Source organism: Ascochyta rabiei, chromosome 18 (assembly GCF_004011695.2).
Source record: "Ascochyta rabiei chromosome 18, complete sequence".
Classification (NCBI taxonomy): Eukaryota; Fungi; Ascomycota; class Dothideomycetes; order Pleosporales; family Didymellaceae; genus Ascochyta; species Ascochyta rabiei.
The window spans coordinates 439,690-467,022 of record NC_082422.1 but is presented as its reverse complement, the minus strand read 5'-3'; the positions used below and the strand labels follow the sequence as shown (position 1 = coordinate 467,022).

Genomic DNA, 27,333 nt, shown 5'->3' with positions numbered 1-27,333 from the left:
TGCGCTGGCTTCAGCCTGGTAAACCGCGACATGTCGAATGAGATTCCCAAGGGTCACGTGATAGAAAAAAGACGGTTGGAGATCAAGCCAGGCCACGCTTGCGTTGGAAGCTTGTACAAGTGGCAACATCGATATACACCCAATGGTATACATGGTAGAGACATCGGCCCGATTCAATGGCTGCGCGAGCCTTGTACAGAGACTCTCTTCTTGGCTTGGCGACGGAACTCTCTTGGTTTTTGTCGCTCCTCTCATGATCACGCACTTTGGGAGAATACTCTTCACTCGCAATGGGAATGCTAGCCTGCGCCAGCGTGATAGAGGGCCTTGTTACCACAGCGTGACAGAAACGCCGGATGAGTACTGGGGTACTATGAAAGCTCACACGAGCAGCGGAGGCGTGACGAGGACGTTCCGTGGGCGATGTGCTGCCATCATTTCCTGGGATGGTGGGAGGGAGGAGGGAAGAGTCGGGCTGGTAGACGGAGCGGTTGGGTAGTTGGATGCAGATAGTGGGGCAAGGGCTGAGGAGTTATTGCCGTGGTGGACGAAGAGAGTGAGCTTTGAGGAGTCTGCAGCGAATAAGAGCTTTGTGCGAACTGTGGGCGAAGATTGGGATGACTGGGGAAGACGCAAACATGGCAAAGACGCAAACGTGGCAAAGACGCTCTATTCGTTGGTTGATGGCTGTGAGAGACTCGGCTTCGAGTTATAGAGAATCATGCTTTCGCATTTTTTAGATCAGAACAATGTTCCCAACGAGTCTTTACTCACTAAGCTTCTACGCAAGCGCTGAGAACATGAGCCTGTATCAGAGAGCACTTCTTGACTGGATTCTCATCTGGTACCACCAGCGTCGTCTCACTGATAGATATACGAAATGAGGCAGCAGTAAGCCACTATAGCTGCCCCGGGGTTACTTAGTTGTCCATCTTTATAAAAGACATGGATCAAGCCAAATCTCAATCCTGATGATCTCTAGATGCGGTACTAGTACCTCACACTACTGTATTATAACTCACGTGTAGACCCAAAGAATTCAAGAGATACGAGGTTGCCGAAGTGCACGCACGAGATACCGTCTGGTCGAATCTGCACATCATCAACACAATCTCACACCAGAAGCCATGGGACCTAGGAAACAGACTCAAAGTACACCGTACACGTCGCTGATAGAGGTGACGCTTGGTAGTGCAAAGACGTAGACCCGATGTGTATACGACGTTGCTCTCGGAAACAAGCAGGGCGTGTGTGACGTCCAGCACACTAGCACACAAGGCGGGTGCTCGGTGATAAGACAGTTGCTGTGTCGGATCCAGAGAAAACAGTTGATTTGTAGCTACGTGAAAGCCAGTAACAGCATGCGCTAACACGTGTCAATTCAAAGCCTGCAGAGTACTCACGATCGTACTGCCATACACCGCAACAAAGTGCAGCCTGAGGTGAATTCGATTTCGAGACGTAGACTATTCCATAGAGGATCGAAGAAGAAGCCATCATAGGATTCATTGCCGAAGGAAATTGCAATGCGTTATCGCTCGATGTAGTGGAGTGACCACTTGCTGCTCAAGCGGGGCCGCTACACGTCATTCTGTGGTCGTGTGAGGTGGTATAAGAATACGGAAGATAGCCTCTTTGATGCCTGGGAAAGGGCCTAGCTTTGCATGCATGATCTGCGGACGCATTATCAATGGCCAGTCGCAGTTTAGTGAGCGTTGAACACACTTCTAGCTCAGCTTGCAAGATGAACCAGCAGACTGTGTTGCCTGACCTGGGGCACGTCCTGGCGTCGTCAGACTCCTACGATTCGAGGCAGCTGCAGCATGTGTTATGCATGTGCTGAGACGCGTGGGGGTCAGCATGCTCGTCGGCTGAGTGTCTAGCGGGGCAACCTCCACTCGAAGGAAGCCGCTCTGATCGCATAGGGCCGCGAGCTCCCCTAAAGCTCTCCTGTTTCGCTGCACGTCATTTGCTTGGCCAGTGAGATGGTTGGACGAGTGGTGGTCGACGCACAAGCGACGAGTTGGTGGAGATGAAGATGCGGGGTAGTAGGCCAGCGTCACACAACCATGAAGGGCACAGTTCTTGTTGGCTGTTGTAACCGTAAAGAACGTGTAGTGCGTTTCTTACGGCCCAGTCCCACGTTGCGAGCATGGTGGACCATTGTGAGTTGCAACGACGTCGATAATAGAGTGATCAGCGAACAGGGTCCAAGATGGCGGCAGCTATCCTCGCTACAGCAGCCCGGCTTTCCGCATGGAGAAGCCGCGCAGGCGATTGAAACATGCAACGCCAGGTCTAATTCACCAAGCTGCATGACAGAGCTTGCTTGTGATTGCCTGGAGATGGTTGAAGTTCGAGCCTGTGGTTAGGTGAAAGGTGATGTGCGGCACAACGCCTGCAGGCGAGAAGAGAAGGGAGGCGTCTGGCTGCGTCGATCGATGCTGTGTAATGTCGCCATTGTCGAATTGATGTTCATCTGCCAGGTACATTCAGGTACGCGATGTGGTGGTGGCAGATGAGGTCACAACCCAGGCAGGAGCGACGCTACCACGATGCGCGCACGGCCGCCGTTCCCTTTCCACCCACCCACCGTTCCCTTTCCATCCTTCCCTTTCCATCCTTCCAAGACACGCTGCATGACCAACAAGGGTGATGCGTTGTGGCTGTCGTCCAAGCTCGCTGTCATTCTCTTCGCTGTTTGCTAATTGTCTGGCTGGCCGATGCTCTTATCTCCGATTTTCCAGCACGACGCTCCAAGGGAAAAATTCGGACCTTGGGGTTCGAGTCATCCACAAAAGATCTGCTCCACATTACTGTCTGAATAATTTAAGCTCCGGCATATCCAGATATCAGATCATGCCCGATCCTCTGTCGTCGTGCTCAACGATATTGGTCTCTGCACTGGGCAGTCGTCAGCGTCAGCGTCAGCGTCAGCAACCGCATTACACGCAGGCACGGGACTAGCCTTCAGCCGCCTCTAACCTATTCACATCCAGTCTACCCCCACGCCCCGCTTCCGCGCATTGCGCTCTTGACACGAACTGCAACGTAGATTGAGCTGCAAGTCTTCCGAGTCTGCCAGCCAATCACAAAAGAGGGGTTTCTTTTCCCACTCTGCACTTCTTCGAAGCTCAGATTACCGCCCTTGTTCGTACCGAGACCAAGAGGCACTCAGCGGCACCAGCGGTCTTGTTTCTTGCCAAAGTACCCCGATACGTCTATCCGCACTACTGGCCGTTGGAAGGTCCAGTCCTTCTCGTTAAAGCTTGAGCATCCTGTCCACCACCGTCGATATTCGGCCGTGATTCGCTCCCCACGTTGAGTGGCATTTTGAGCACTTTTTGGAAGGAATGAATTTTGGATTCAAGAACGATATATCCCACTGGCCCGTTGGACAAGAACACATCAACCGATAGTTTTTAGTTTGCATACTTTAACACCGAGTATCAAGTACCATCTCAAGTCCATATTGCTTGTTCGAGCGGGCGTCGCTTCATACGCTTCTCATCAACCCATCCCCGGTCTTGGCTTCAGCCCTGTCGAACTTGTACTCGCCGACCCGGGAGGTACCCACAGCATCACTCTGCGATCACGCTACCGGCCGTCTTCCGTGGTCTAGTCTTATCTGCGTAGTTGCACGTCATGGATTCATCTCAGACCTTGCTGAGTGCAGACATCAAGTTTCTGGTATGTGTCTTATCGTTCATGATAGTTGTGTACCTTGCATCCAAATACAGTTCTTGTCACATACTTGCCCTGGAACAGCCATGTGGGGCGTATGAACGGATGTACGGGAGGCATGTCTTATATCCGCTATGTGCTCTGTTCCTCTCGCCTAGAAGCTCTTACTAACATGTTCTCATTTCAGGATACACAACTCGCTCTCCTTCATATTCCGCTGCATCTCTACAGCAATTTCCTCCAGTCCGTCCTACAACTAATATTACCAACTGCACCTTATGGTGGCAGAGTCGATGGCAGTAACGGCGCTGTCCAACCACCTGATGCATGGAACGATGAACAGCCTTTCATCAACATTTCGATCACGCCTGTCGAATGTTCGGTCGTCTGCTCTAGAAAACTTGTGAACGAACTCTTCGTTCCTATCCTCAATCTTTTGAGTGCCACTTCCAGGAACGAAGTTCATATTACCACAGAGGACTTTGTGGTCATGCAGGTTGATGGCGAGGGTCTTGATGCAGACCGTCGTGTCTTAGAATTGACTGGACCACTCGCTCTGGCGGGAATGTGAGTGCTGTGCTGTCTCAAACAGAGCACCGATCTAACGGGTCACAGATCAATCTTCTTCATCACCAGCTACTTCTCAGATTACATTCTCGTCCCGTCAAGATATCGCAAGCAAGTCATTCAGGCTCTAGAAGACAAGGGCTTGCGTTTTGAGGATGAGACCTCGTCGTACATCAACCCCAATCACCACACTCGAAAGACTTCTGTGCCGACATTTGAAGTCCAACCACCAGGCTCGCCACCCCCAGCAACAGTTTCGGAATTACAAACGAAGACTTTTGCCACGCTCAAACGCCGCAACATTGTCCCCACAGTCGACTCCAAGATCCGTCTCGTCCAATGCGCTGGTTGCCGAGACGAACACAGCAACCGCTCGGCAAGTGTTGCAGACGATGCGCTGCACCTCGGTCTTGTCAAATGCCTCATATCATCTCCCTGTCCGAGATTTTTATCGCTCACGCTAACCAATTCTGAGCCGGCGTCGCTCTTGATCGATCATACGCTACTGCCAAACTTCACGCAAGACGTCCTTCTTGGCTCCAAAGAGGAGTACCTCATCCCAATAACGCTGGACTTGCGCGATCTTCCAATGGAGAGCACGGGCATTGTGTGCGGTGTTGCAGGGCGTTTGGTTGGAGAGACCTCTGAAGGCTTCCGAGAGCCTGTTGAAATGAGCTATCTTAGTACAGCACGAGCGGGGACTGTGATGGTAGCGGAGCATGAGCTGGATCGCGCATTGAACGCTTTGCGTGGTGCAGAGAACAGTGTACTGTCAACGTCGGCTTAAGGAACACGGTAGAGAGGAACGCCGATCTATGGCTCAACTCTTATTCACAAACATGCATCAGCAGAGTAGTAATCTTCACAGCATTGCAGCAATTGGTCTGATGGGCTTCCTGGCCTTGTACGTCCCATATCATGCATGCTGACTCAAACACGCATTTGGAGACCTTGGCTGCTTGCTGGATGACGTTGTATCTCATACACCAGTCCTCGCAGCGCATCTACAGGAAATCTCCAACAATGTCAAATATCTTCACCCCTAAAAAGGTCGCTGTCCTCTTTGTAACCCTGACACTCGCGTAACACCTGCTCATGTGTTCTAGCGAGCGCGCAGCGGAACAACCCAAATAAAGGTCTTTTCGTTTACGATATTTGTCGGTATCTATCGACCATTGGAATCTGTCGATATTTTTTAAATGGCCTCGTCTGAAGGAGGTAGCGTTTTTTTAGGTAGGTAGTGTCCTGAAAAGCGATCAAGACGATATTGAGGGTACGACTTTGTCGAGAGATTCAACAGGCTGCCTTGCTGAGCTCACGCGGCCTTTCCCGGTTTCTGAGACCCCCCGCCACACTTGGTGTCACCTCTTGACCAGCAGTGAGTGTGTTCCACGGGTTGTATGCACCACACATGAGGAAATGCAAAGAGTGGCGTTTCGAGACCGTGGCTGAGCTAGGCCAAGATCAATATCAGTCCGTAAGCATCCAGCACCGCCACGCTTTACGATGGACTCAGCCTTCCATGGTGTCTTCCATGGGCTTTCATGGAGTAATTCGAAGGCAAACAGATGCAAGGTGGATGCATGTTTGCATCAAAAGCCCTGTCGCAAACCATTCGTTCTCTTTAATCGACTACTGGCCATGGAACTGGTGAAAGCCGAAGTGTGATCACACGCCAATACCAGATTTTTGAATATCGAACGATTCGTCACCTGAAATCCGCCATCACCCAACGCGCTTCACCAGGCGAAGATTGACGACAACGACAGGAGCACCGCGTTGCTAAGCAGCAAACGCCCCCCGCGGCCGACACGCGCACCGCAACATGCTGCTGTTTGTGCGACGTACAGCAATCCGTAGATTTATAATGTCGACGACAGAGCAAAAGCGCTGCACTATGTGGTGAGGATGCAGCAGAAAGGCCGAATAGATGTTGGTCAACCCCCGGCGAGAAGTCCGGAAATGTGGAGACCCCAGAACGGCCCCCCATCTTTGCAAACCTTTGTCTCCACGAACGTGACACAGTTTTGTCGAGGGGAATCACTGCAGATGCGTGAGATGCGGGAGAGACAAGCTTTCTTACCAAATCACATCTGGCTAGCTTCCGCGGCCGGAGCGGGTTTCGCTGCAGCAAAAGCTCTTGAAAGACGCATCGTGCGGTCCGGATAAACATTGAATTCTTCGACACTGGTGCAGTTTTTTTGTTTTTTTTCCCTTCCTGTGTGGCTTGTACACTGAGCTTCACACAACCCCCAGGGCATTGGTTTGCGAGGAAAGAGCAGGGATCGTTAAGGCACCGCCACGACCATCACAATAATGGTGGCTCACGACGTGGAGAAGGGAATGTCCGATGACGCCGCGACGGAAAACATCGCCCACACTATCAACAACCTTTGCGCGCCCAGCCACACGTCGATATCGTCAAAACACTCGAATGAAGAGGAGGACATATCGAGAATACCAACGCACTCCTCTCATGTCTCCCGCGCCGTAAAGACCAAAGACGCCTTGACGAACGTGGCCAAAACAATCACCGCCCGCAGCAATGCCTCGGTCATCGACCCAGGACCAGCACCAGACGGCGGGACGATAGCTTGGACGCAATCCCTAATGGGCCACCTTGTCGTCTTCAACACATGGGGCATGATCGCGACCTTCGGCGTCTTCCAAGCGCACTACACCAACGACCTCGGCCTGGAGCCCTCAGCGGTATCCTGGATCGGATCCATGCAGATGCTAGGCCACTTTGCGCTGGGCATGTTCAGCGGGCGACTGTTCGACGCCGGCTACTTCCACTGGGTGGTGATCCCGGGCATGCTGCTCGCCGCCCTGGGCACCATGATGACGAGTCTGTGCGGGACGTACTGGCAGTTTTTCCTCGCGCAGGGCCTGACGACCGGGCTGGGTTGCGGGCTGCAGTTTGCGCCTACCATTTCGCTCGTCACGACGTATTTCTCGCGCCATCGCAGCGTCGCTATGGCTATCATGGCCAGTGGGAGCGCGACGGGTGGGCTCGTGTATCCGACGATTGCGCGCCAGCTGATGCCGCGGATCGGGTTTCCGTGGACGGTTAGGGTGATGGGCTTCATGATGCTGGCCGTCGGCTCCATGTACTGCTCGCTCCTCAAACCGCGCTTGCCCCCGCGCAAGTCCGGGCCGCTGTTCGAGTTCAGTGCGTTTCGAGAGCCGGCGTATAGTATCTTCTTGATTGCCATCTTCTTGATCGGCTTGGGGCAGTACTTTGCGTTCTACTACATCTCCTCTTTTGCCGTCCATGTCATCGGCGTGTCGTACGCAACGAGCGTCAATGTCCTGCTGGTGCTCAACGGTGTTGGCATCCTAGGGCGGCTGATACCGAGTTACTTCGCCGACAGGTACACGGGCCCGTACAACGTGCTGATACCGTTTTGCTTCGTATCATCCATTGTCTTGTTCTTCTGGCCGCTGGTACACAGCGAGGCGGGACTGTATGGATGGGCGGTGTGCTATGGATTCTTCGTTGCTGGCTTTCAGGGTATATTCCCCGCAGTCATGACGACTCTAACGAAAGACATGAGTCGCGTGGGAACAAGGAACGGCATGGGTTTCGCCATCATGGGAGTCGGTACACTCGTGGGCCCGCCCATTGCAGGTGCGTTGATTCAGAGCCACGGGGGTAGCTATCTAGCTGCGCAGATGTTTGGAGGCGCAACGGTCCTAATTGGGAGCTGTGTGTTGGTCGTCGGACGAGCATCGATCACGGGTTGGAACATCAAGGTGCGAGCGTAGACCGTACGCCGGAGAGAAATGCATTGATCGATCTGCTGCGAACACGCAGGGCTGAAAAATGTAGTGAACATCTATCCAAGTCCTCAATCAGAACACAATCATTGTGTACCCTGCATGCTGACACCCCCCGCTTCAGCCCAGCCTGACCCTTATGGTCATGACCGACCTCACAACCTCGCACACGGCACACTCGACCTCTGCCCTTTGTCTAACCACGCACATCGACGTTCACAAAACGCTCGCCGACATCTACCTATTGCATAGTACAGTATCCACCGCGACCATGGATCGATTGACGCTGGGCAAGCTGGCACGCCGCGTCGCGTTTGCTCTCATCGCCAGCCTCCAGCTAGCCCACTTCTGCCTGGTCATGAGCTACACATGGACGTCGCCTCGAAAGCGGCACCCGAAGACGACGACTGTGGCGACGTTCGGCCAACTGGCTTTCATTGTGGATTCCTGCTTCCGTATCACGGAACGCAACATGGACGTCCAATTCGGCAGGCGGCTGATACAGGGTCTTGGCATAGATGCCTTGTTCTGGGGTTTTGTGGTCTGGAGCGCAGGGCTCGTGGGGATGGATGTTGCGTTCACTCCGAGTGGCTTGCTGAATCTGACGCAGCTGTTGGCATTTGACATACTCATGTGGACGGGACTACTGTCTTCGTACGTGGCGTTGGTCGCGAGGAGTGATGGAGCGAATTCGGCTGTGGACGAGAAGGGCAACGAGTTGATTGTGAATGAGAAGAGAGACGAAGAGGTGAACGCGAAGGAAGAGGTGTGAGTTGCAAGACAGGAACGGACGCCTAGGCAGAGCTTTGTGAAGTGTGAAAATGGTATTGATGCACCCTCAGAATATCCTAGGCTCATGCTGGTCGTGTGATGGTCGACTGCAGTTTTGCCCATACGCCGTATAACGCCATGCCGTGCCTTTTTGTATACATCGCAGTCATTCCAGCAGCCGTACCCTGCGCGTTGGAGGTGTCGTGCTGGATGGGTGCGCAAATCGAGGCGAATTGTCTCAGTAGCTGGAAGTCGCCCATTCGCGAATCTGGTGTTGCAACCCTCTAAGCGCGCTCGGCGACCTTGTTCTCTGCAGAGTGGTCAGCGCGCTGTTCCAAGTTGGACGCCATTCTCTATTTTCAAAGTTTCTGCTCCTGCGCTGTCCTGTTGTTTCTAGCGATCTGCTCATCCCACCCCCACCCCCACCCCACCCACGAGGTTCTTCACTTACTCTGCTGTGTCAAGAGCAGGCCGTAGCGCTTCTTGATGGTGACGCGATGCCTGCTGTACTTGTCGTCGGGCGAGAAACGGGCCGGGTGGGCGCTCTTGGAGACCTTTCCATCGATGACCTTCTGCAGGGTGTAGACGCGCTTGGTCGGGTCGGTGGGGTCGACAATGTACATGAGATGCATGGCGGCGGTGTTGGTGTCGTGTAGTGGACGGCGGCGTGCGTGGAGATGTTGGTCGCGGATGCTGCAGCTGTGCGAATTTCGACATTGAATTTTTGCGGACCGCCGAAGCTGGCGCGTCTTGGCTGTGCATCCCTGCACTGCGATGCTCTCCTGCCCTCCCAGCCTTCGGCCAATCAGCTCCAAGCAGCCTCCAAGTTCCACATCAGCAACACCACCGGCATCGTCGTCACTCTGTCCAATCCCCAAATTCGCTCCTGGGCGCACAACCACACACAGCACCATGTTCAAGACCCTCCTCCTCCTCGGTCTCTGGACCCTCACAGCGACTGCCCAATTCGGCTTCTTCGACCAAATGTTCGGCAATGGCGGAGGCCAGCAACAGCAGCAGCAGCAGCAAGCAAACGTGCGCAGCGACAGCTCGTGGTACCAGGCACAGTACGAGAACGGTAAGAAAACATTTTGTTTTTTCATGTCTACCAACCGTTCAGTGCTAATACCTTGCTCAGCACAATGCAGCCACTACCTCTGCCCCGGCACCCTCTCCTGCGTGCACTTCCCCCACCACTGCCCCTGCGCCTGGGAAGCGAATGAAGACAAGGTCGAGCTTGGGGATGGTATTGCGATCTGTGGGTCCAAGGGAGGGTGGAAGGAGGGTGAGTTTGCGAAGAAGGTCGAGTTGGCTCGGAAGGGGCTGTTGTAGATGGGGAGGACGAGAAGACGGAAAGGGAAGGCGGGCTATGTGTAAAGGAGTGGCTGCTGTGGATGTGAGGGAGTGCGATTGCAGAAGCGTTGCCCACCGTGAGGATGGTTGTTATGATCAGTGGCTACGAGACACAACTCCAGGGAACGTGGACAGACAGCTTGGTATCAATGGCTTACTGAACATGTGGACGAGACTGTCACGAATGTGGTTTCATTTGCCATCTTTGCTTGATCATGACTTTCAAGCCCTAGTCTGCCATATAACCTTAGCTTCTTGGTGAGCTCATCGTGTAAGCACCGTGTAACCGTACCTTTCTTCCCAAATCCTTAAAAGCAAGCATCGCACCCCGCCAAGCTCATGAACTCCACACTCTCAAATGGTGACATTCGCTCGGTTCAAGTTTTCCCAGCATCCCCAACCTCCGCACTCACTGCCAGACCTGCTCCTGCGAACAGACTTGGTGACTGACCTACCCTTTCGACCAACCTTGACGGTCTCGATCTTCTCATCCTGCTCTCCCTCATGCATAGCCTGGGCGAGCTCGAACGCATCCTGCAGACCGATCTTGCTAGCGAGATCCTTGTCGTGCACCCACTTCCACACTTTCTGCATACCACCCTCGACGACGGTCTTCTCGGGACCATAGACGTTCTTGCCGTCGATAGGGACGTTCATCTCTTTGTCTCCAAACTCGATGGTGGCCCGGTAGGTGACGGTGTAAGGGGTATACGGTGCAGACCGAGGCTGGTGCTGAGAGGTGTCTGGCATGCCCCACCGTTGATTACCGTCATCCGAAGATGCTGGTTTGGGGGGAACAGGGATTCCATGTCCAAAATCCCAGCCTGAGCTGTTGTAGTCACGGAGTGGAGGCGTAGGAGAGTCACGGGTACCCCAGGGATCTTCCACAGCGTTGCCCCAACCATCAGCGGCTTCTGTGTTCTTGACAGGATCGGTCTGGTCCATCGAATTGAGCCAGCAAATGCACCAGTCAGGATGATAACCGCACCCCGCGCACCAGGATTGATTGTCGGAAGTGTCAGCCGTGGTGCGTAAAACTTCTGCAGCAGTAGGGCAGTAACACCAGCCATTGTCTTCGCATCCGCAATCTCGCGTTTGAACAGTGGGCTTGTCGTCATCAGCGTTGTACCCGATGTCGTTTCCGTGGACATGATCACGGTCTGGATTGCTGTCGCAAGGACCCCGATCGCGCGCGTTCTCCAGCATCCAACCGCCGCTATGTTGTGTCTCTGCACGAACATCTTTGCCTTTGTCTTTGCCTTTCGAAAGAGTGAAGAGCTTTGCAGCAGACTTCTTGCCGGCTTTCTTGGAATTTGGCCTCCAGTCTGCAGGTTTGATCTCCTTGAAGCGCGCCTTGCAATCTCCCGCAGGTATGCCGAGTCTCTCATGGATGTCGCGCCATGATTTCTTCTTTTCTTTCAGGCTCATGAGGTCGCGATCAATTTCAGGTGACCAAAGTGTCTCGGATGCGTCCTTCTCGATCTGCTCCAGCGACTTCGAGTTGCAGCCCTTAGCTTCGATCTGCTTGAAGCGCGACTTGCACACCGAAACCGATTTCCCCAACTCGAAGGCAATATCCCGGAGATCGTAATTTTTGGTCCTCAGATCCAAAAGCTCCTCGTCAAGTTCTGCACTCCAGCCATCAGGGTATGTGGTCTTGGGAGGCTGGTTCGTAGTTGGCGTGCTGGTCTTTCCCAACGATATGTCCTTCGATTTGATCTGTCTCCAGCGTCGACGACAGTCCTTTGCGCTGGTCTGAAGACTGTCTGTTAACGAGTCATCACATTCGAGTTGCTCATTCACAACACACTCCCGTAGCTTCTTGTCATCAGCGTCGGTCCAGCACAGACGAAGATCCCAACAGCCGGTCTCTTCTTGGTGCTTCAAGACTGCAGCAAAGGCAGTCGCTGCTTCGGTATAGTCGAGTTTTTGCGTTGTGGCGTTGCCCAGATGTTGCAGCAGCGTGGGATGATCAACAGACATATAGCGCTGGAGCGCAAGCACCTCCCAAGCGTGTTCGAGTGTTGTCCCGAAACCATCTGGTTTTCGATCGCAGAACTTACGAGGAGATGTGAAGTAGTTTTGGGCGCGCTCTTCTGCGATATCAGGTTCCGAAATTGTGCGCAGTGTACCCTTCGCAACATCTGCAGTTGCAGGATCGCCAGTGTGCAGTCCAGAAGACTGATGGCATGCAGGGCAGCATGCAAGACCCGGCTCTGATTTGAAAGTAAACGAACAATGGTGGCAGTGGATAGTTCCGTTGTCCTCAGGATGACCTTCGGCGTCGAGGTCGACGTTGGTCTGGCTGAAATTGGACTCATGAAGTGAGGGACAGCAGGAGTTGCTCCAACGGCCTTGATCTTGGCAGTCGCTGACACCATGGTCTTGTCGAGCAGTCTGGCTGGCTACGATAGGTGCTGAGGAAACGCAGTCTGGCGTCGAGTAAACAGGACGTGAAACGGCATCGTCGCCAAAGTCTTCCAGCATGCGCTGCTCGAGGGACCTGCTGTTGTCCGAGCCGAGCCTAAAATCCTCTGGATCTTCAGTACGAGTCGAACCGTTGCTAATATGGTCAAAAGTCCACGCGGGCTCATCATCTTTGAGGTAACATGGGCCACAGACCTCAGCAGCAGGAGCGTCGGCGCTAGCAAAGCTGTTGTCTTTGGAAGAAGCATTATTAGCGAACATTGCCACATCTTTGTCTTTCTGGCGTGTGCAGTCGGTGCGCGTAAAGCGTCTCTCGTCTACCCTGCTGGACCCGACTCCAGCCGCACCTTCATGCTCAGATCCCGGGTCGTCGATATCCTTTGCTTTCGGGAATCTGACGTCGTTAGCTTGTGTGTAAGGAGAGAAAGAATCAAATCCAAGTCCAAGGAATGCGTGAATCTCTCTACGTACTTGTTCTTCGGTTCCTTTTGCACAGTGGATGCTGCCGCGGCCTGGTCAAAGGTATCAAAGGAGGCTTCCGGCTTTGAAGGCGTGGCGACCCTTCGCCGCAAATGTGGGGGCAGCCACACACCGCAGGTAGCTTGACTGGCTTGCGTAGCATGGGGAAAGGTCGAGGTGTTGGAGTGAGGGACAGGTGAGACAGAATGAGCCTCGCTGAACTGCATCGATGGACCACTGATGTTTCTCAAATCGACACACACTGCGCTGATTGGGTCTTTGGCTTTCTTGCTAGCCCTCTGGGTCATGCGGAACTTATTCCCTGCGCGTGTATTCTTGTAGCTCTGTCCAGCCGTAGCGTGGTGTTGCACGGCCTCATTGCGTTGGTCTCTAAGCTTCCTGGTCAAAGTTAGCACTCTTGTACAGATGAGACACAAGCAACACCTACTTGTCTTGCAACAACTCTGCCCAGGTCTTCGCTTTGTGGGGCGCCGGCGGTGTTGTCACGGAAGCCTGCATCTGCACCTGTTCATCCACCGACTTCTCACTACGCGTGACCTTGACCGAACTCCACTTGTGCTTGGTACGACGTCCTTCACGTCGAACATGGCTGCGCAGGTCGATCGGAGGGTCGGCGTTCTCATCGCAACGAGCAGCGCGTAGCTTCTGGTACTCGCGCTGAAGCTCATCTCCTGCGGTGATGTCAGTCAAGAATGGGAGTATCACATTGGAACATGTACGCGTCTTCAAGATAGCCTTGACCTTGGCCAGAGAATTGGTGTCATCGGCAGAGTCAGAATCGGACGGTGTACAAACAGACTCAGACTCAGACACGTTACATCCGTCTGGGCCGCCTGAGTCTGGCTTGAACAGGATGGTGCTGCTGGGCACCTTGAACATGTTGACAGCAGTTGATGTGAGAAAGCTGTGTAAAAGTGAGGTTGTTGGTGTAGGTCAATAGACATGAAGTGGAGTAGAGAAAGAAGGTGGACCAAGACGAGGAAACGCAGCTTTATGGTGGCGCAACACGGGCGAAGACCCACTTCCGCAAGGGGGACAGGTGAGAGAGGAATTGAGAGCGCGCTTTGCTGAGGCCAACCTTGATACGTTGCCGCTGATGACGCCATAGGCGATAGGCTCGAGGCAAGTTCAGAGCCGTACAGTTACACCCAGCTCGGTGTACACAGACGTCCGCACTCCAATACGGACAGACCCATGTGCGACCCTGGACCGAGATGCGGCAGGAAATGAATCACTCCAACCGCACCCTGCCCTCATCCGCCGCCGTGCCATTGACGCTGCTCTTCACGGCTCTCCACCAATTCCAGCCCCTCTCATGCGTTCCCTCATCAACCTCCTCAATCTCGTACTCTTTCTGCTGTCCAGTAACTCTCCTCCACCACCTGCCCCAGCTTTCCTTTCGGACCCAGATCTCGCCCGTACCATCTTCATACTGTACCCAGCCATTGTTGCTTCCCTTGATAGCTAGATACATCCACCTGATCACATTTGCTAGGCCATAGATGACCAAGAGCCCAAAAATGGTTGCGAAGATAGTGACAATGGCAGTCAAGAATGTAATCGTGGATACTTGGCATCCCAGGCCGCTAGTCCTCAGCTCGAAACGCTCAGATCCCAGGGCGCAGATACCTTTGTATCTGACAGGGGTCAACAGCGGGAAAGCTCTAGAAAGGCGGTCTTTAGGAAGAGGGAGACATGTAGAGGACTGCATTGATATCAGAATGTTGGTCCTACGCGATGACGTGATGTTTTTGGCAAGGTTCAAAGGGAAGCGGAGGCAAAAGGAGAAGATGGAGAGCAGCTTACAATCGGACACCATCCACAAGATCCGTTGCTGCGATGACAGTCTCCGCAGTCAGAAATGCCCCAGCATTTCAACAACCGCTCCCAGTCGTCTTTAGGCGCGTCCTGGTATTGCTCGTATAAGAGCGAAGTCACGTTGATTGAGGAGATTGCTGGATGCGTTACAGACGGACAGTTGGAAGGCATCTTTTCGTCTAACAGTCGGTATCGTAAGAGGTTATTAGGAACGGAGTTGGTAAGATTGCGCTTTACGAAGAAAGTCGTGAAGGTTCCAAGGTTGGAGTAGAGATGGCTGACGTATGGTGGCTGATTGTGGGGTATCACGCTAGACTAAGGCTGTTTTGAGCATGGTACAATAAGTCAAGTGCAAGGCCGGCAAAAGCATATGCGATGTAATGATCTGGAATGGGGAAATGATTGAGCTGATGAAAGTCAGCATGAAGCCGCTGATGCGGGTATATTGAAACTATATAAAACAATTATTCGAAACCTTCCCAACCTCCGTCGTCTTCCTCGTCCTCGCCATCAGCCATCTCCTCGTCCACAACGCCATTGCCTATCGCCTTGACCTCAAAGTCAAGCTCCTTTGACTTTGTGGTCTTCTCGACGGGCTGCGCAAGCAGATACTCTATCCGGTAAATGTTCTCATCCGCCAGTCTCGCAAGCTCTGCCTGTATCCGTCTGACTGCCTTCTCTACGCTCCGCAGCTCAGCCTCGAGGCCGCTCTTGTTGTCCTTCATCCATCGTCCGTGTTTGCTGAGGAGCGATTCGATCCAGACCAGGTTGAACTCGAGATGTGGTGATTCATCAGCCTGTGCAGCAACGAAGCGTAGTAATCGTCCAAGGTATATAGCTGGCAAGTCCTTGACGACGAGAGGAATATCTTCGACTGGTGTGGCTTCGTAAACGCGGCGAATGAGATTGCGTTCGTTGAGGCGGAAAGCCATGACAAGTGCTTTGAGGTACTCTTGTTGAGCGAGAGTTTCGAGAGTTGTGGAGGGTGTGACGCTGATGTCGAGATCAAAAGGGTCGAATTGAAATGTGTTGTCTAGGGAGTAGATGAGAAGTCCTTCTGTTGAGGCTGCACAGAAAGCCCTCCCTGTTGGCGAGAAGGCCACTGCAGGCACCCTGACTTCGGGACGCACTCGTCTTGCGCCAACGCCCTTTTGAGCGCCAGGCAGTGTGGTGTCGCGTCGGTCTTCGAGGTCTGAAGCTTCGCCTGTTTCGTCAATAAGGCCTTGTGGCCCAGCGTCTGTCAATAGTTTGCTGTTGAGGAACTCTTGTGTACCGTCCAGCGAAAGGTTGACGGAAACAGTGAACTTCTTGAGCAAGACACCTGACTGTACGTCGTACAAGCAGATATACTTGCTGTTGCCGCCTGCAAGAACGCAGGAGCCGTCTGCGCTGTACGTGACCGCTGTGAAAGACTTGGTGCCGGCTACGTTGGCCGCCGTGCGACGATCTGACATCTTGCGCCCACCGGACACATCGCGACGAGCGTCGACGCCATTCTCTTGAGCGGCATCAGACACGTTCCAAAATGTCAATTGACCATCCAGTGTTGTGACAGCTATTTGCTTCGAGTCGGGGCGGAAAGCGATTGAGAGGACATCTGCCATCAATTGTAGAGGCTCGCTGGTTTGTGTACGAGCGAAAATGTTCCAGACGCGAACGGTCTTGTCCCAGCTTCCACTCACCAATGTCGATGCGTCTGGCGAGAATGCTAGTGACGAGACCGGCCCTTCATGGCCAGATAGTGTGTCGAGCAATTGCCCCGTTTGCACAGACCAGATGTGAATGTCTGACGTATCGATCGAGCCTGCGCATACGACTTCACCGCTAGGGTCGACCGCTAGCGATGAGAAGGATAGCCTCGATGGTGCTGTAAATGTGCGGAAGTTACGGTATCTGATCAAGTCCCATGCTCTTACTGAACCGTCTAAACTGGCTGTGAACAAGACGTTGCCTCTCTTTGCAAACTCGCACACTGTCACACCGCCCATGTGCTCGGTGAAGGTCACAATGCAGAAACCAGAGTTTACGTCCCACACCTTGATCTTGCCGTCATCAGCTGCGGTGATGATCCGCTGTCCCTCTGGAGAGTATGCGATTGTGTTCATTGAATCGAAGTGTCCCTGCTGCTTCAAGACGTACGATTCTGACTGCCACTCCCAGACGAGCAACTGCCCAAGTTTCGATGCGCCGAATGCCAGCCACTCTCCCGTCTTGTTGATTGCGACGTAGTCGATGTCGTTTTGTGAGATACTCAAACTCTGGATTTGCGCAAATTCGGGAAGTTCGTGAACGAAGAAGGTACCGTTCGAAAAGCCCGTAACCAGCAGCTTCGATTCCGGGTGGAAGCCAGCGCAGGTGACATGTGCGTTGTTCTGGTTGAAGAAGTGTCGCTCCGCGATGCCCCATTGCAGGTTATCATCGTCGTCCTCATCGGCGTCGTCTGGCGCATCGTATCGCAACATATATTTCCACATGAACAGGGCTCCATCTTTGCTGACAGTGTAGATCGTCTCTTGGTCCTTTGAGAACCATGCACCCACGATTGCTTGCCTGTGACCTCCTAGTGTTGTCTGTGCAGAACCCTCTTTTTCATCGATGCTCCATATCCGCGCTGTCAGGTCTTTGGATGCGCTAAGGAAGAACCTCGAATCACTCGACCATTCGATGCTCTGCACAGCATCGTAGTGCCCCGTATATATTCGGTGTCGCACGAATGGTGCAAACTCGAGATCGCCATCCGCGACGTCTGGTGTCGAAGGCGTCTGCCAGACTTCGATCTGCCTTCCAATGCCTACTGCGAAGTGACGTCCAGATGGCGCAAAAGCGAGGGCGGTGACCTCGCCGCGAAGAGAGAAATGGTAGAGGACGACCCGGCGGGGGATGTTCGTCAGGATGGCACGGCCATTCTCGTCGACTGAGAGGAGCAGGTTGCCGCGAGGGTTGAGGGCCAGGCGGGCGATGTTCGTTCGGTGTGCAAATGGAAGGGTGTAGGATTTCGAGCTAAGAACTGTCAGTGGGATTATGTGAGTAGGGCTCGAAGTGCAAGTACTTGACAAGGTCAAACACAGTCACCCTGTTACCAACCGGCGACAACAGACACGTGCCGTCTGGCGTGAACAGCAGGTTGCCTCTGCTGTAGACGGTCCCCAGCAGATTGGAGAACTGGGAGTAAGTTAGCGGCGTCGCACTGAAACAGTAGCTGTCGCGCGACATACCTGAAAGTCTGTCTTCATTGTGCAGGTCTTTTGCAGTGTTCCTGACCTCGGCACTGTCGACTGGTCGCGGCGGGGCGTAGGAGCATCATCTCAACTTTTTTGAGAGTCGCGGGTCCGAGCGCAGGTTGAAAATGGCCGGCGCGCAGTAGCGCGGTTTCCCCGTTCAGGGCCAGTGCTTGCCGAATGGGCGTCGTGCAGAAAGGGGACAACCAAATTGTCCACCACCACCACCTTCCCCCAGCACCCTCCACCCACGACTGTAGCGCGCGCATCTCCTCACGGTGTCTGCCCTGTCCATCCGTCTACGAATCGAGCACGTCAGTCTTACACACACGGAAATACAGACACAACAAGGGCCCTCTTGACTAACACGCGCCCCAGTCCCCCATACACACGACAGCTTGAACACATAGGCTCACCATGGCCGAGTCAGCTTCCCCAATTGGCATTGCCAATGTGCGTTTACTCCCTCTCCAAGCTCCGCAAACTCCATGCTGACCTGTTCTCCTAGCTGCCCAACCAGAGGTACAACCCCCTCAGGACACGCATCCGTATCAGACTAACGTAGGACAGGCACAAGATTGTCGCCAAGCGCGGTGCTGCCTTCACCATCATGGTACGACTGTCCCAGGAACTCTGCACATCGCATGACTTACACGTATAGGTTGCTGGCGAGTCCGGTCTCGGGAAGACAACCTTCATCAACACCCTCTTCTCTACCACCATCAAGAACTACGCCGACCACAAGCGACGACACCACAAGCAGATGGACAAGACGGTCGAGATTGAGATCACCAAGGCCGAGCTCGAGGAGAAGTTCTTCAAGGGTACACTTGGCGATCCTATGATTGACGAACCCCTTGGCTAACAGCTGCAGTCCGCCTGACTGTCATTGACACCCCCGGCTTCGGCGACTACGTCAACAACCGTGATTCGTGGCAGCCCATCATCGAGTTCCTCGATGACCAGCACGAGTCGTACATGTTGCAGGAGCAGCAGCCCCAGCGCAAGGAGAAGATCGATCTTCGTGTACACGCCTGCCTGTACTTCATTCGCCCCACCGGCCACACTCTCAAGCCCCTCGACATCGAAGTCATGAAGAAGCTGTGCACACGCGTCAACTTGATACCCGTCGTTGCCAAGGCCGATACCTTGAGCCCCCAGGACCTCTTCAAATTCAAGACCAGGGTACGCTGAAGCGCGGGTGCTCTGTAATTGCAAAAGCTGACCAGATCCAGGTTCGCCAGGTCATTGATGCCCAGGGCATCAAGATCTACACTCCCCCACTCGAGGACGACGACGCTGCCGCCATGGCCCACGCCCACGGCTTGATCGACGCCATGCCCTTCTCCGTTATTGGCTCCGAGAAGGACGTCCAGACCAACGACGGCCGCACCGTCAAGGGCCGTCAGTACGCCTGGGGCGTCGCCGAGGTCGAGAACGAGGAGCACTGCGACTTCAAAAAGCTTCGCGCTATTCTTATTCGAACCCACATGCTCGACCTCATCCACACCACCGAGGAGAACCACTACGAGGCATACCGCGCACAGCAAATGGAGACACGGAAGTTTGGCGAGGCACGCCCAAGGAAGCTCGACAACCCCAAGTTCAAGGAAGAGGAGGAGGCTCTCCGCAAGCGCTTCACCGAGCAGGTCAAGGTTGAGGAGCAGCGATTCAGGCAGTGGGAGCAGAAGCTCATTGCGGAGCGCGACCGCCTCAACAAGGACCTCGAGGCCAGCCACGCCGAGATCAAGCGTCTCGAGACCGAAGTCGATTCCATGCAAGGCAGCGTCAACCGCTCGCACGGCCGTCGTTAAGCGTATTGCATGGTGTTTGTGTAGCAGCAATGGTTGCTGTGCACTAGGGCGTCGATCTTCAGTATTCTTCCTTCGAGATTCCCCTCTTTATTTCGAATTTCCATATGTTTGTAATGCCACTTCGCGACGGGGTTGCGGGTTCCGGGTTGAACGAAAATGTGTACTGGGTTGAAGGGCTCGAGTTACGTGTTATACTTCATAGCTTTCTACTTGGTAGATTAATCTAGCTTGGTGCGGCTGGTCGCACTGCCGTTCCGCGCTGTAATATCCGCAAGCTTGCTGTTATGATCTTGGTACCACGTGCAGATGCTCGATCGTAGCTATTGCAGCATGGACTATTTGTTTTAAGTCGGGACAACCCTCACTCTTGAGTTGTTAAGGTGCAGACATATAAAACGAGCTTGTTTTCACGTGCTCTCATTGAAGTCAACTTCGGTACCTGCTTCAGAGCTCCACCGTTCCGTCTTTCCCCCGCGTCATCCCGTCCCCTAGCAACCCACCACCCGCGAAGCCGCAACCAGGACACAATCGTGCGCCTAGAACACAAACCTTACTACCGTGGATATACTTTAACAAGAATCTCAATATGCACGACGAACGTAAGTCTCTCAAACCCACGCCACCCTTCCCTAACACAACTTTACCAGACCCGCACCCACTCCTCGCCCAGGTGCCCCTCACAGTCTCCCCCTTCCTCTCGCTCCCGCACAGCGTACCGCTCCCATATTCCTACGTCACACTCCCCTCTACCCTCCCACCCTCGATCCTGCAGCAAAACGCAAGCGCCGACCCCAGCCAACCACCGCAATACGTCACATCCAGCTCCGGACAGTCAGCGCACCCGGACGCGATCCTCCGGAGCTGTGTCGCGCTGCAGGAACATCTGGATCAACTAGAGATCGAGGCGCGGAAGACGCTGCAGGCGTTTCGTGCTAGGCGTGAGAAGGAGGAGTTGGATGAGAAGAGGAGGGTTGCGCCGGGGTGGCTCGATAGTGGGGTTCATATATTGAAGCCGGAGAATGTAGACGAGGCTCAACCTGTGTCTGGAGAGGCGCAGGGAAAAGGTTTGGGACAGATGCAGGATGTTCAATTTACGGGTGCGCAGGGTGGTGGGCAGAGTCGGGAAGGGGAGGAGCTGGATAGGGTGTTTGGGGGGCTGAGTATGAAGTAACTTTTGTTGCTCTTGGGGGTTCATGAGTTACGAGCGAGGAGTTCGGCGTTGTAAAGTCATATCAATAAGGCCATCGTATCAACCATCGTCACCACAACCTGGCTCTGTCTTCATTCTGCCCCTCCTCAGCAGCAGCCACATTCTACAACCCACTAAATGCATCACTTCACCCTACTCAGCAGGTGAACGGCCTCGGCCCCGGGATCGTATAGCTCGTTGGCACTGGCCAGTACAGCTGAAACTTGATTCCCGGATCTGTCCCCTTGTACGCGCCCGGAAAGCTTACTGTCGTCGGGGTAGCACTCCCTCCGCCAGTGACGTTGATCTGTGCGCACTCCATGTACAGCTGTGCGCCAGGGTAGCTGGAGGCGGCGTGGAGCGCAATGAGCTCTGCGCGGAGAAGATACCTAGGGTGGCGTATTAGCAGTGAGTGTGCAAGTAGACGAAGAGGAGACCTACTGTCCATTTTGGATGCACTTGGGTAGTGTGAAAGAGACTTTGCCTTTGTTGTTGTAGAGGCGGGTCACTGCCCAGGTGCCATTCGAGTCGAGGCCGTCTTCGTAGATTTTGAACCACTTGAGCCCTGTCACGGTGGTTGTCAAGGCGCTGTCCACTTTGGCAAGGTAGATCATGATCGGCCCTAGGTGACCTGGATCAATGGGGTCAGACTTGTCGGTCTCGGGAGTCGAGTCGAGCGTGTGGTGCCATTCTGTGGAGAGCTGGTCGCCGGCCTTGGCGTTGATGATGTCTTTGGGTAGCGGCTGGTTCAGCGGGTTGGGGCCTCCGTTGCATATCACATCATTCGAGGTAACGTCAGTTATGGGTCCATCGTAGGTCTAAGACTCAGTCAGTAGGCGTCAGATGACCTGGTCCTGGAGACAATCGCACGGGTACTCGGACACCTTTGGTGTGCCCTTGGCCTACTCCATTGACGTGGAGCTGGGTAAATATCGTGTGTGCTGAAACACTAGCAAGCAAAGCGCTTGTAATGATCGTGTATTTCATCCTAAGCGTAAGGAAGCGTGGCGAGAGGAAGCTAGTACCTCCTGCCTTCGTGTTGGAACACGCTCCTATATGACACTACACCAGTACTTTGGCCTCAAATCCACCAAATTGGGTACGGAGCTGTCGGTGGTCGGTAGCCTGAGCCGAGAGGCAAGGCCGTGCCTGCAACTGGGGTACGTGGTCGCCTGACATCGTTGTCAATAAGTTCCTATAGTATACAACATACGGGCGTATCCGCCCTGGATTTCAGCCATCTGTGGTCCATTTACGCATACAGACTGAAAGTGACGAGGTTCGAGAACGGGTTACCGGATCGTATCGCAGACCGGCCAGACTTTCGGGATGGCAGTATCGCAGGAGAGGTGAATGATCCAACCTCCAGGCAACAGTACTGTAATTTGGGGCGAAGGAATCTCGAAAGCATCATGTGCGACGAGGCGTTGAGTCCAGAACAGGTGCGTGTAGATTGGTAGATGATTACTGAATCGAATTTGGAAATCTTCTTTCTGGATGTAGTTTGTGTGGCGCATTTGTGGTAGAAAAAGCCGGTGGTTGATGATAGGTCAGTGGATGATTGCAGGGCCAAATAACGACAAAGATTGCCTGAGAAGACTAGAACCGAGAGACATCACAATCTATTATATTGCTGTCTATTGCTGTTTAGGTTGTTCCAAATCATGAGACAGGTCATTGGCGAGCAGTCGCCATTTGTTTGGGGGAGCCACATGGAACATCTAACCGGGTATGGAGCCGGCGTTAATTGCAAGGAATATGTCAGTGCAGTGAATGGCGGGAGTGGGAAATTCTCGAAGGATATCGGTATGCAGGCGAAGTGTTTGAGAACGTCTTGGACGAACAGGAGTTAGGAACACGACGCGCCACTGCCAGGCCACTTCAAGGCATTTAAGCGAGTCTGGGGCCGCCCTTTCTGGAACGGGCGGCTTGGCCGACAGGGACGCCGGTAGATGGGCCTTGCATCCCGCCTTTCATCAATTTATATCAATCAAAAGTACCCCGTGAACATTGCGCTTACAGATTGAAAGCCAGCCTTGAATCGCTGGCCCGGCTTTTTGGCGCCGCACGATCCAATCACACGCTTGCGAATGATCATCAGGCTATTGGGTTTGGAGCACATCCTTCCCCAAAGGATGCGTCTCACTGCAGAAGCCGTACCTGGCATAGAGCGCTCGTGGGCGTGGCGATTCGTGAGAATGCCATGTCTTGGCTAATAGGCTCTGTGGCTCTGCATCATGGAGACTGCAGCCGATGCAGTCCAAGCCGAGCGTGTATAAGACCGCAGTGCAATGCCTGTTCGAAACATCAAGCTTGCTGTCTGTTTCGCTGGCGACTTCGATCGATTGATACCATAGCATTCGCTGGACGTTTCTCCATCATGAAGATCACCACATTCTTCAAAGCAGCTTCGCTGCTGTCCTCTCTTTTTGCCTCCTCTGTCGACGCTCAAGCGGCAACTTACACACATGCTAAGACTGGCATCACCTTTTACAAACAGACTATACCTGAAGCTCAAACCAAAGGTGGATTCGAATGGGGCTATGCACTGCCAGCAGCGGCCGGCGGAAACAACGATGAGTACATCGGTTACATTGTGAGTTGGATGTATTCTGGCAGTCTAGCATTAGCACACTGACTTTCTCTCAAGAAAGGTCCTCTGAACGCCGGTAAGCAAGGATACTCTGGTATCAGCCACGTTGGAGCTATGCCCAATTCACTTCTCCTCGTGGCTTGGGCAGAGGGCACAGCTGTCAAGACCGCGTTCACCTTTGCTGCGTAAGTAAATTCCTTTTGTCTCTTTCGAATGCATTGCTGACAATCCACAGCGCCTACTCCCAGCCCGTGAAATATACGGGAAACGCTACCTTGACCCAACTCAACGCTACAGTCACAGACACCAGCTTCGAACTGGTCTACCGCTGTCAATGGTGTTGGGTGTGGAACCAGGGGGGTGCAACAGGATCACAGCTGCCGACTGGAGAAGTTCAAGTCATTGGATGGGCTCAACACAGCAAAGCATATGATCCAGCCGCAATTGTGCAGCACGACAATGGGCAATCCATTTTCGGTATCAGCGTCGCTCCAGCTAGGAACGCAAAGTACTCAGACTGGGTTAATCTGCCCCCAGTGGGCGGTGGTGCTACCCCTACTCCCTCTTCTACTCCCTCGTCCACAGCTGTCGGCCCGGCAGCTTGCACTGGCAGCGCTGCTCCTAAAGATTCATACGATTACATCATCGTCGGCGGCGGTGCTGGCGGTATTCCAGTAGCCGATAAGCTCTCGGAAGCTGGCAAGAAGGTCCTCCTCATTGAGAAAGGCCCACCTTCTCTTGGTCGCTTTGGTGGTACTATGGGACCAGCTTGGCTCAAGGGAACCGGCCTCACTCGCTTCGATGTACCGGGTCTCTGCAATCAGATCTGGGTTGATTCTGCTGGTGTTGCCTGTACTGATACCGACCAGATGGCTGGCTGCGTGCTTGGTGGAGGCGCTGCTGTCAACGCTGCTCTTTGGTGGAAGCCTAACAGTATCGACTGGGACCTCAGCTTTCCGAACGGTTGGAAGGCCGGCGACATGAGCGCTGCCGTTGGTCGGGTCTTCCAGCGCATTGTTGGCACAGATAAACCCTCATCAGACGGCAAGCTCTACAAACAGGAGGGTTATGATGTGCTGTCTGGAGCACTCGGTGCAGATGGCTGGTCCAATATTAAGGCTAACGACAAGCCTAACGAGAAGCACCGCACCTACAGCCATACTCCTTACATGTACGAGAACGGACAGCGACAAGGTCCTCTTGGTACGTATCTCGTCACAGCGATGAAGCGATCGAACTTCAAGTTGTGGACAAATACTGCCGTCAAGCGGGTTATCCGAACTGCTGGAAAGGCGACCGGTGTTGAGCTCGAGGGAGGAGCTGGCGGCTACTGCGGTAATGTCACACTCAATGCTGGTGGGCGAGTCATCCTTTCTGCTGGTGCTTTTGGCTCAGCAAAGCTTCTCTTCCGCAGTGGCATCGGGCCCAAAGACCAGCTTAACATCGTCAAGGGCAGCGCTCAAGATGGTAAAACCTTCATCCCAGAGGCTCAGTGGATCAACTTGCCTGTTGGCCAGAACCTGAACGACCACGTTAACACTGATCTTGTCATTCAGCACAAGAACGTCTCGTTCTACGACTTCTACCAAGCTTGGAGCAACCCCATCCAGGCTGATAAGGATGCATACCTCAACAAGCGTGCTGGTATTCTTACTCAATCTGCTCCCAACATTGGCCCCGTGGCATGGGAAGTCATTAAAGGTACTGACGGCATCGACCGTCAGTTCCAATGGACTGCTCGTGTCGAAGGCCCAGGAGCAAACGATACCCACTCTATGACTATTAGCAATTACCTTGGTCGCGGGTCTACATCTCGTGGTGTTGCATCAATCAACGGCGCACTTACTATGACAGTTTCCAAGGCGCCGTACCTTCAGACCCAGGCAGATACCGATGCAGTCATCGCCAGTCTGAAGAGCATGATTAAGGCCATCCAGAGGAATCCTCAGATCGAGATGCAGGTCCCGGCTCCCGGCACTACCGTCGAAGCATATGTCGCCAGCGTGAGTCGCGTCCTTACAATTTAAAGGACCATACTAATGTAGTTGTAGCTACCAAAAACTCCTTCTGCTCGCCGTGCCAACCACTGGATCGGTACCAACAAGATCGGATCCGATAGTGGTCTGACAGGCGGCACCTCAGTCGTTGACTTGAACACCAAGGTGTACGGGACAGATAATATCCACGTCGTTGATGCCTCAATCTTCCCTGCGTAAGTCGAACCTACTACCTCACGCACAGCAAAAGCTAACATAACGCAGCCACATCACTACGAATCCAACTTCTTACATCATTGCGGTCGCTGAGCAAGCAGCTGCCAAGATCCTTGCGCTCAAGTAAACCACCGTTCCTTGTGGAATGTGGCTTCATAGTGTCATCTTCTTTGTACATAATCAAGCAGTCCTGTAGCATAATACATTCTGCATACTCCACCAGAGCTATTGTACATATAGGTCGCTGCTGTCCCAACCAGCGGACCGTGAGACTTTATTTGTGGTACTCATGCTTTCCAATTCACCCGACCGTGTCTGAGATTATATTTCAAAGTTGTCGCACCGGAAATATTGCCTATATTGTAGCACTAAGTTGTGGTATTGTTGTACTAGTATGACTACTCTTTCTGGCTGCAACAAAAGTGTATGCATTGCTAAACAGCACCCAATCTGTGAAATCGTCCTCTTCGATGTCACGATCTCTCATTATCTGCAATGTGCGGTTATTAATTGTACAGCGTCTTTTGTTATACTGTACTACGCAGTGGTTTGCAGTACTAGGCGCCAAATCATGGCGCGAAGTCGTCGAATCAATCAAGTTTGACAGAATCCGTCGATCGTTTTAAGTTTTCTACGCAAATAATCCCATGGTTTTGTACCAGTCCCTGGTCCACAACCCCTTGATATCTCCACACACGCCATCTTCTAGAAGACATCAGTTGACAACACTTTCTACGATGCTTTCCAACCTTTCTGTGCAAACAATATAATTCCATCAATGTGAGCGACTGGTTACCCAGAACAAAGAAACGGAGAGGCCTTGGTGCTGTGTTCGCGAGCACCGTTATAGTATTTAGCGGCAAGGATTCCCTTCCATTCACCATAATAGATTTTTCAGGGGTGTTGGTAGTATGTCGTAGGCCGATGTGCCATATCCAGAGGAGGAAAATCCAAACCCTCGATGCCGCCGGGGTAAGGGAAAGCAGTAGGATAAAGGCCCCAATGAGGAGCACATCCAGAACTGGCGTACGGCAAAGATTGGGAAACCCCCCCACGAGGAGGACGGCTGTCGTAACCATTACAGTGTGGGTAAACAGGAACGGAATTCCGAAATCGACGGGGGCGCTCGTCGTAACGTATCCGCGCAGAAGGATTGTCTGGCTCGCATGACGGACCCAGAGCCTCAACGGCTCGTTCACGCTTGTCTGTGAACTCGTAGTACGGCGTTCCTGTGTCGTATCCATCGAAAACCTTGTCAGAGGGATTGTTGCAAATACTGCGTGGACCTAGGTTGGCGGCTTGTCTTGGTGCATAGGGGGCGCGAACAGTACTTTGGCCGCTAAAAGCAGAGCGAGGCTTTACTTGCCCTGAAAAGGAAGATTCCAAACAACGTTTGCTTATGTTCGTAGCCTGCTCGTAGGTATGC

General features: G+C 53.4%; 13 protein-coding genes across 13 annotated transcripts, besides 4 other annotated features; 8 read left to right on the top strand and 5 right to left on the bottom strand.

Moving 5' to 3' along the window:
* Nucleotides 1–2,913: 2,913 nt before the first annotated feature.
* Nucleotides 2,914–2,938: a tandem repeat.
* A 707-nt stretch (nt 2,939–3,645) lies between these two features.
* Nucleotides 3,646–5,038, top strand: EKO05_0009987 (uncharacterized protein; the record flags this gene model as incomplete). Its single annotated transcript, XM_038942819.1, has 3 exons — nt 3,646–3,690; nt 3,872–4,251; nt 4,300–5,038. The coding sequence occupies 3 exons, from the start codon at nt 3,646–3,648 to the stop codon at nt 5,036–5,038; spliced, it is 1,164 nt and encodes a 387-aa protein (XP_038794542.1).
* Nucleotides 5,039–6,567: 1,529 nt separating this feature from the next.
* EKO05_0009986 (uncharacterized protein) lies at nt 6,568–8,019 on the top strand (the record flags this gene model as incomplete). The annotated part of the gene is made up of 1 exon (XM_038942848.2): nt 6,568–8,019. The coding sequence occupies one exon, from the start codon at nt 6,568–6,570 to the stop codon at nt 8,017–8,019; it is 1,452 nt and encodes a 483-aa protein (XP_038794541.2).
* A 283-nt stretch (nt 8,020–8,302) lies between these two features.
* EKO05_0009985 (uncharacterized protein) lies at nt 8,303–8,803 on the top strand (the record flags this gene model as incomplete). The annotated part of the gene is made up of 1 exon (XM_059637656.1): nt 8,303–8,803. The coding sequence occupies one exon, from the start codon at nt 8,303–8,305 to the stop codon at nt 8,801–8,803; it is 501 nt and encodes a 166-aa protein (XP_059493639.1).
* Nucleotides 8,804–9,086: 283 nt separating this feature from the next.
* On the bottom strand, nt 9,087–9,434 carry EKO05_0009984 (snoRNP complex protein; the record flags this gene model as incomplete). Its single annotated transcript, XM_038942844.1, has 2 exons — nt 9,087–9,112; nt 9,254–9,434. The coding sequence occupies 2 exons, from the start codon at nt 9,432–9,434 to the stop codon at nt 9,087–9,089; spliced, it is 207 nt and encodes a 68-aa protein (XP_038794540.1).
* A 280-nt stretch (nt 9,435–9,714) lies between these two features.
* On the top strand, nt 9,715–10,134 carry EKO05_0009983 (Long chronological lifespan protein 2; the record flags this gene model as incomplete). Its single annotated transcript, XM_038942863.1, has 2 exons — nt 9,715–9,880; nt 9,941–10,134. The coding sequence occupies 2 exons, from the start codon at nt 9,715–9,717 to the stop codon at nt 10,132–10,134; spliced, it is 360 nt and encodes a 119-aa protein (XP_038794539.1).
* Nucleotides 9,808–9,852: a tandem repeat.
* A 375-nt stretch (nt 10,135–10,509) lies between the features above and the next one.
* On the bottom strand, nt 10,510–13,941 carry EKO05_0009982 (uncharacterized protein; the record flags this gene model as incomplete). The annotated part of the gene is made up of 4 exons (XM_038942953.1): nt 10,510–12,976; nt 13,054–13,440; nt 13,490–13,733; nt 13,782–13,941. The coding sequence occupies 4 exons, from the start codon at nt 13,939–13,941 to the stop codon at nt 10,510–10,512; spliced, it is 3,258 nt and encodes a 1,085-aa protein (XP_038794538.1).
* A 352-nt stretch (nt 13,942–14,293) lies between these two features.
* EKO05_0009981 (uncharacterized protein) lies at nt 14,294–15,051 on the bottom strand (the record flags this gene model as incomplete). The annotated part of the gene is made up of 2 exons (XM_038946978.2): nt 14,294–14,896; nt 15,031–15,051. 2 exons carry the CDS (start codon nt 15,049–15,051, stop codon nt 14,294–14,296), a joined length of 624 nt encoding a protein of 207 aa, XP_038794537.2.
* Nucleotides 15,052–15,344: 293 nt separating this feature from the next.
* On the bottom strand, nt 15,345–18,113 carry EKO05_0009980 (U3 snoRNP protein; the record flags this gene model as incomplete). The annotated part of the gene is made up of 3 exons (XM_038942884.1): nt 15,345–17,880; nt 17,930–18,042; nt 18,096–18,113. 3 exons carry the CDS (start codon nt 18,111–18,113, stop codon nt 15,345–15,347), a joined length of 2,667 nt encoding a protein of 888 aa, XP_038794536.1.
* Nucleotides 15,364–15,408: a tandem repeat.
* A 200-nt stretch (nt 18,114–18,313) lies between the features above and the next one.
* Nucleotides 18,314–18,347: a tandem repeat.
* A 168-nt stretch (nt 18,348–18,515) lies between these two features.
* EKO05_0009979 (Septin spn4) lies at nt 18,516–19,912 on the top strand (the record flags this gene model as incomplete). Its single annotated transcript, XM_038942875.1, has 6 exons — nt 18,516–18,551; nt 18,607–18,620; nt 18,669–18,711; nt 18,760–18,922; nt 18,973–19,283; nt 19,334–19,912. 6 exons carry the CDS (start codon nt 18,516–18,518, stop codon nt 19,910–19,912), a joined length of 1,146 nt encoding a protein of 381 aa, XP_038794535.1.
* Nucleotides 19,913–20,498: 586 nt separating this feature from the next.
* On the top strand, nt 20,499–21,083 carry EKO05_0009978 (uncharacterized protein; the record flags this gene model as incomplete). Its single annotated transcript, XM_038942764.1, has 2 exons — nt 20,499–20,511; nt 20,560–21,083. The coding sequence occupies 2 exons, from the start codon at nt 20,499–20,501 to the stop codon at nt 21,081–21,083; spliced, it is 537 nt and encodes a 178-aa protein (XP_038794534.1).
* Nucleotides 21,084–21,258: 175 nt separating this feature from the next.
* Nucleotides 21,259–22,088, bottom strand: EKO05_0009977 (Stearoyl-CoA 9-desaturase; the record flags this gene model as incomplete). The annotated part of the gene is made up of 3 exons (XM_059637655.1): nt 21,259–21,490; nt 21,543–21,919; nt 21,972–22,088. 3 exons carry the CDS (start codon nt 22,086–22,088, stop codon nt 21,259–21,261), a joined length of 726 nt encoding a protein of 241 aa, XP_059493638.1.
* Nucleotides 22,089–22,765: 677 nt separating this feature from the next.
* EKO05_0009976 (uncharacterized protein) lies at nt 22,766–22,954 on the top strand (the record flags this gene model as incomplete). The annotated part of the gene is made up of 1 exon (XM_059637654.1): nt 22,766–22,954. The coding sequence occupies one exon, from the start codon at nt 22,766–22,768 to the stop codon at nt 22,952–22,954; it is 189 nt and encodes a 62-aa protein (XP_059493637.1).
* Nucleotides 22,955–23,304: 350 nt separating this feature from the next.
* EKO05_0009975 (Cellobiose dehydrogenase (acceptor)) lies at nt 23,305–26,034 on the top strand (the record flags this gene model as incomplete). Its single annotated transcript, XM_038942830.2, has 5 exons — nt 23,305–23,697; nt 23,752–23,879; nt 23,930–25,697; nt 25,746–25,906; nt 25,956–26,034. The coding sequence occupies 5 exons, from the start codon at nt 23,305–23,307 to the stop codon at nt 26,032–26,034; spliced, it is 2,529 nt and encodes an 842-aa protein (XP_038794532.2).
* Between the last annotated feature and the right edge of the window lie 1,299 nt (nt 26,035–27,333).